We start from the raw sequence: 6,864 nt of genomic DNA, 5'->3' as shown, positions 1-6,864 counted from the left end.
AAAAACGCAAAAAGTTGGTTAAAATCGTCATTAAAGGGCAATAACTCTAATAAGGAGTCATCTAATGATTTTTTTTCATGTTGACTTATTAGAAGATCCTGTTTTGCTGATCATTTTTGATATATAAAGTTTCTGTCTATGTCTAATTTTTGGGATAATAGGGGAAAACATTTAAAATGGTAATGGTCGGCTGACAGGTTTGACGTTAATGAACAATAGCTAGAGCTCAACATTATGAACATTTTTGTTCTTGTCAAAATCTCTCCATTTATAGCGGTTTTAAAAATAATAGGAAAAACTTGCATTTTATCCATATGTTCTATTTTCAGCCATGTTGGCCATCTTGGTTGGCCAACTAGATACCTTAATAATGATTGTTGCCAAGTTTGGGTAAATTTGGCCCAGTGGTTTCAGAGGAGAAGATTTTTGTAAATGTTAATGGACGACAACGACGACGGACGACGACGACGACGGATGCCAAGTGATAAGACCTGGAAAAAGGGGGGGGGGGGGGGGTAAACACGGCATAAGGCTGAAAAACAGAGGGCGATTAAGCATTCTACAAGACATATTTTATTCATAACGAGTTCATTTAAAACATATATTCATGTTTATACATGTAATGATTAAGCATAATGACGACAAATCTTCACATTACACTTTCAGTTCCTTTACCGCCCTTTGCAAGCTTTCTACTTCGTTTTGAAGAGATAAATGCAAATACTGCATTGATACCTCGTTGCCGAGTTCTTGTATTGTTTGTGTATAAGGATCATAGCGTACTTCACACTGTCTTTTAATAGTGGCTGCATAGCGCCTGAAAGAAAAAATAAACGTAGGATCATTTCGAAAAATCTCCCGATAACGTAATTGTGAAATGCTCATTGACATTATAGATACAAAAAATCATAGAGATCATCATCTCCTTTATCTATTTTAAAGATGAAAACATTTTCACCATAAATAATATGAATTTGTTTAATTGAGTTTAACGGACTTTCATGCACATTTAGGGAGGTGCATTCTATTTTTTGGGAAAACGACTGATTTTACATTCTGCGATATAACTGGCTAACTCTGCTCATACGTTGATCAAAAGTGTTTTGTAAATATGAAATATAATTTTGATCTGGTGTTAGAAGATCTTACTATTAAGTATTATACACTTACAAGAGAGAGAAAAGATACCTAGGGGACAATTGAAACCATAAGTCCTATAAAAACAGACAACGCCATAGCCAAACAGCAAAACAACGATAACAAAACATTACACATGAATAAAAATTGAACAACACGATGTGGTGCTCCGGAAGAGTAAACTATTCAAACTTACTTCATTTTCTGCATCATATCATCAAAAGATTCAACAACAAAATAAATTGGCTGGATATCTTCGTCTGTGTACACTTGTACTGAAGTTTTCTCTGGATCAAATGGATATTTTTTCGGGGCATCAGACAAGGCATGGCGTAACTCCCCGTACGATGACAACGTCCCAGCACCGTATGCTCTTAGATTCCCATGTTCCTTACATAGGCCAAACTCTACCGTAAACCAGTACAGCTATAATTAATCAAAAAATGTTTGATTTTTAACTTGAACTTGTAAATCATATTTTAAAAACAAAAGAAAAAATGATAAATTGTACATAATATGAAAACATAAAAATGAAAATAAAGATCTGATTAGAAATAAATCTTAAAATAAATTTTAATTTTAGATTAAATACTGTGCAACCAGGCATGCACCGGAAAGCAGATGGTTTATTTGTCATATACAAAGATATCAAATCAAAACTATTCTTGTTGATGTTGAATTTGTTCTTATCTCTTGTTCTTGTTTTTTTTTAATTCAAACAGTGTTCTTGTTCTGCTACTTTCATTCTTTTATTTGTTTCTGAAGAATAGTTTGACAATATATACGGTCTATTAAAATTATAACATTAAAACTGACATTAACAACGGATTATTGAAATTATAACATAACTAGACGACAACACACAAAAAGGGGCACAAACCGACCAAACAACTGGTTTAAATTATTGTGTCGATTCATGTGCATCCACTGACCATACAGTTCTTGTTTGAAACGTGCCACGCGTTGTAAAAAAGGCATATATGTACGCCATTTGGTGGATAGTTGTCTAATTGACAATCATACAACATCTCCATATTTTAAATCGTAAAACCATATTCAATATTGGAACGGAAATAAAACACACCTTCAGGCTCAAATATCAATAGACTGTTTTGTGTTATGGTACTAATTGTTTTCTTAATATGAAAGCCGACACTATAATATTTTCAATTCGTATGGATGTTGAGTAAAACAAATACTAATGGACTATCAAAGTTAAAGCAAATATTATGATATATTCGAAAATAAAATATTCATACAAAGCTTCCATCAATATCAATTCTTTCTATGTTTTGATTTATATGCACTTTATCTAAAAGTGCAACTTTTTATAATAGAGATCGTTTCTGAATTGTTTCATTTAGTTTCACGTTGGTAATATAATGTTGATTTTAATTTTCGTTTATCCAAAACTTGCAATATTCGTCCTATTGTTCTTAACTTGTTCTATATATTAAAGTACTATCTAGCATCATTAAAATATTAAAAACACTTAAAACTTTACAACCATGAACAGATCAAAGGTGTCTAAATTTTGCGTCGTATTTAATGTTCAGGATTTTAATGGCGTTTATTTAAATATTTTCATCAAACAACGATGATTACGTAAAATTAAAACAGTTTAGTGTTTAAGTTACATGTACAAGCACTAAAAAACAACCATTGAACATCCTCATCCGATTAGAAATAAAAAAATGTACTTTTAGCAAACTCGTGTCCACGGTGAGAATAAACGATAAGCAATTTCCATATTAACGTACCATTGTGTTTTTAAAAAAGTCTTCCTTGTCAAGGAAATAATATGCAATTTCACATCACTTGATATTTTATGTTTCACTTAAAATACATACTGTAGCAAATTTTTCAATATCGGCATCTGAGGCTCCAAGAGATGTTAGTCCTATTTCTTGTGAGAACTGTGCAAATTTTGGATTTGCCAACATTGGCACATGTCCAAGCAACTCGTGAATACAGTCTCTGTGAAAAATAAAATGAATACATATTGTATTTAATGTATATTATATTTATTAAACACGTGATTATTGGCATATTACACATCATTTTGTTTCACTTTTTCTTCTTATAAAGAGTCAATGTAAAAGATGAAATTATGTACCATCTAATAAATTGATATTACATTGTATACGTAAGAAACAGAAATTTTTAAGAACTAACTAGGGGGTCCTTATTTCACTAGAAAGGAGCATACAATTTCTCGCAAATTTGTATTTCTGGTTACCAAAAAGTATGAGTATACAAATATACTAAACTCATCATAGATACCAGGATTGAAATTTTGTACGCCAGACGCGCATTTCGTCTACAAACGACTCATTAGTGACGCTCAAATAAAAAAAGTTAAAAAGACCAAAGTACGAATTTGAATAGCATTGATGACCCAAAATTCCTTAAAAATTCGCCAAATACAGTTAAGGTAATCTATTCCTGGGGTAGAAAGCGTAAGTATTTCAAAAAAATCAAAAATGATATGAGGGCATCTATTAAGAAAATAAATATAACATTCCAATATTCAACCTTAGGATGCTCATCAGATACAGGGGCGGATCCAGGATTTTAGGTTAGGGGGGGGGGGGGGGGGGGTTTGGGGCGCAAAGTTTTTGAGGTAAAATTATCGAAATATTCTTTATTAGGCTGAGGACAAGACATGCTTTGCAAATTTTAGAGGGTGGGGCGCACACCCGCCACGCCCCCGCCTGAATCCGCCCCTGAGATAGCACTCACAGTTCACGGTTTCCGCAATAGAAAAAAGTAAATCAGAACGCAACTCACGGTTCAGGAGAGTGGTCTGGTTTTGACCCATGACGAACATACTGCGTACACTGGAAAACTCTATATGCAAGACTAGCTAAAAAGTCACGTGCTGATAATAAACCGGAAACTGGACGTAACTGGAACCCTGTTCTTCCTATAAAGAAAAGGATTTATGTAAACAATATAAGTGTTGGTTGCTTAACGTCCAGACGGTCCAGTGGCAAATATTTCAGCTTATGCAGTTCTTACTTATCTGCCTTTCATCTATCATTGTTTGTATACACGTTAGGGGACGACCATTTGATATTGAGGATTTTTTTCTGGATTGATCATTTATTTGCATCTGTTGCTACGCATGCTGATTTTTTCCGCTTAAAAACTTATTTTCACTTTTGTGCACATTTGCTTTTTGCACTTTGTGTTGCAAAATATTCATTTTAATCCTGTTTTGTGCAAACTTGTTTATGTTCAGTTCTTACAAAGTCAAGTTATCTATTTTCAAAATACCCCCCCCCCCCCCCTTAAAAAAATAAATGGTCGTCCCCTTAAAAAAATTGATAATATGATTGTATTATGTTATTTTTTATCGTTTTGTTGTTGTCGACTTATGAACCTCATAAACTTTTATTAATATGCTAATAAATTTGTAAAGCATTGTCTTTATTAAATTCTTTACATACTGGATCTTCCTATCTATTTTTTGTTCTATTATTTCATAAGTATTATCTCTATTTTTCCAATGTTTTGTTAGCTTAAATGAGTGAAGACAATTTATATAACAACTAAAAAATAGTCTGATCAAAATAAATCAATGTGGATTCATTTATTTTCGTACACAAAAAATTTGATAAGATTTCTAATTGTTGAATTTTTTTTATATACTCGGTACCATTTGATAGGACCTTATTATACATGTGACAAGACTTTAAAATGTGTAAAGGAAACCGTTGAGAAAAGCAAGAACAGTAACATATGACATCGACTATGGTGTCATCTCAAACGTCAGAAATAAACTAATCATAGATAGCAGGATTCAAATTGTTGTCGCCAGTTGTCGCCAGACGCGTGTTTCATCTACAAAAGACTCGTCAGTGACGCTCGGATAAAAAAGTTAAAAAGACCAAATAAGGTAAAAAGTTGAAGACCGATAAAATTCCGAATGGTTTTCCATAATATAGGTTAAGATGATATATTCCTGGGGTAACAAATCCCTAGTATTTCGAAAAATTCACAGTTTTGTTAACAGTTAATTTATAATTATGGTAATTATAAAGTAATACTTACGCTTTAAGAAATTAGATACATCTTCTAACTGTGGAATTTTATTTGCGCTATATCCACAATCCTGTTCTAGTATTTTGAAGTTCTCAATGTGTTCTTTACAAGCATGAGTTGGAAACAGATCTTGAAGATGTTTGTACACGTGTCCCCTGTAAAACATGTTTATTGAATATTGTTTTAAAAGTATCAATGCGGAATTAATTAATTAATCGATTGATGTTTAGCGCTACTTTTAGCATTATTGGATATTTCGTGGCGGTCAGTTTTTATTCGTGGAGGAAGTTGGAGTGCCCGGAGAGAACCACCGACTTTCGGTAGGAAAATTGAATTATTAAGATTAGAGTCGTGCCACGTGCCAGATTCGAACTCACAACCTCATTGTTGACAAGTTAGTGATACAGCAGTTGCAATACTTAGACCACTCGGCCACTTAGGACCCTCAATCAATAAATAATAGAAATAATTGTAGTTGTTATAGATATCATATATTTTTTTAAATCATGCAAACTGAACATTTTTTTCATCGGCTAAAAAGCCACCCCCCCCCCCCCCCCCCCCCCCCCTCACAAAAAAAAACAAAGGACATACTTAACAGTACTGTAAATTGATAATTAATGAATTTATTGTATTAATTCATCTAAATACAATGACTATATCTCCATCCAAATCAACTAAATGGAAAAAGGAAATTTTAGACTTTTCCGACCATTTAACACTGTTTCTTATTAGTAATATATTGATTGCCTGTTGTTATCTTTATGGCCAGTGGCAAATATTTCATGCATATTCAATATCATGCAATTTCACTGGTTTTGACACAAAAAAATCTTTTTTTTAATAATATATTGATTGATTGGTTGTTGTTTGCTTAACGCCACCAAAGTCCAATATTTCATGCATATTCAGCATGATTTCAGGGTCTTTGTTGACTGTTTACACTTAAAACCTTTTTGTCGGTGCACCTGGAAATACTCCTTATATTTCATATGGATGTTTACTTGATAATCTGCAAATAACTGCACTTCTTATTTTACTTCTCCAAGACTTATTGTCCAGAAGTTCCTCGTAGAAAAGAGTATCAAATCAATTCTAATAATTTGAAAATCAAAATGTGGAAACTTAATTCTTAAGACAAACCAGACAAAACAAACTGAACTTTGACTGTGTTTTTGCTTCAGGATATGGGACATATGCGTCTTATCATTTAGTTGTGAATCAGATGAGTATTAATTTTAACTTCAAGTTACGCTGAGCACTTGAATTTGTTAACTTGCAATAATTGCTGCGTTGATAGGTTGTCCATCTGGCTGCGCGAAATAATTAGAATATGTAGCCACGTCCGATCGATCGGAATATGTTTCTAAAAGCCGATGTTTGGTGAGTGTCACGCTCTCTGCAAGTAATCAAACCCTACAATAACTTCATGAGGGGCATGCAGGTGAATATCTGCACCACTCTTTTCTACCCTATCCAGCTATCTCAGTGACAGTCGAAAGGATTTGCTCATCATCCCTGTTGGCCTGCATTGCAGAAACAACATACTAGTAATTGACAGTCTGGATGGGGTTTACAGAATAGAAAATAATGGGCAAAAAGTGCAGAATAAAGGGAAAAAGTAAGAATAGAGAAAATGGTCTAACACCCCTATCCAGACCCGCATAATTCATTTATTGT

At 33.2% G+C, this 6,864-nt stretch overlaps 1 protein-coding gene across 1 annotated transcript in view; it reads right to left on the bottom strand.

The window, feature by feature from the left end:
- Positions 1-550: 550 nt before the first annotated feature.
- LOC127724326 (tyrosine 3-monooxygenase-like) overlaps positions 551-6,864 on the bottom strand; it is a 29,848-nt gene continuing 23,534 nt past the window's right edge. The window contains exons 7-11 of the mRNA XM_052231258.1: positions 5,194-5,339; positions 3,928-4,063; positions 2,988-3,114; positions 1,334-1,563; positions 551-817 (exon numbers count right to left, since the gene is read on the bottom strand). Coding sequence (XP_052087218.1) covers positions 655-817; positions 1,334-1,563; positions 2,988-3,114; positions 3,928-4,063; positions 5,194-5,339 — 802 coding nt within the window. The 3' untranslated portion in view covers positions 551-654. The remainder of the gene's footprint in view (positions 818-1,333; positions 1,564-2,987; positions 3,115-3,927; positions 4,064-5,193; positions 5,340-6,864) is intronic.

The sequence above is a fragment of the Mytilus californianus genome, unplaced genomic scaffold (assembly GCF_021869535.1).
Source record: "Mytilus californianus isolate M0D057914Y unplaced genomic scaffold, xbMytCali1.0.p SCAF_14, whole genome shotgun sequence".
Classification (NCBI taxonomy): domain Eukaryota; kingdom Metazoa; phylum Mollusca; class Bivalvia; order Mytilida; family Mytilidae; genus Mytilus; species Mytilus californianus.
Note: the sequence above shows the minus strand (reverse complement) of the source record. Positions and strands in the feature narration are given on the sequence as shown.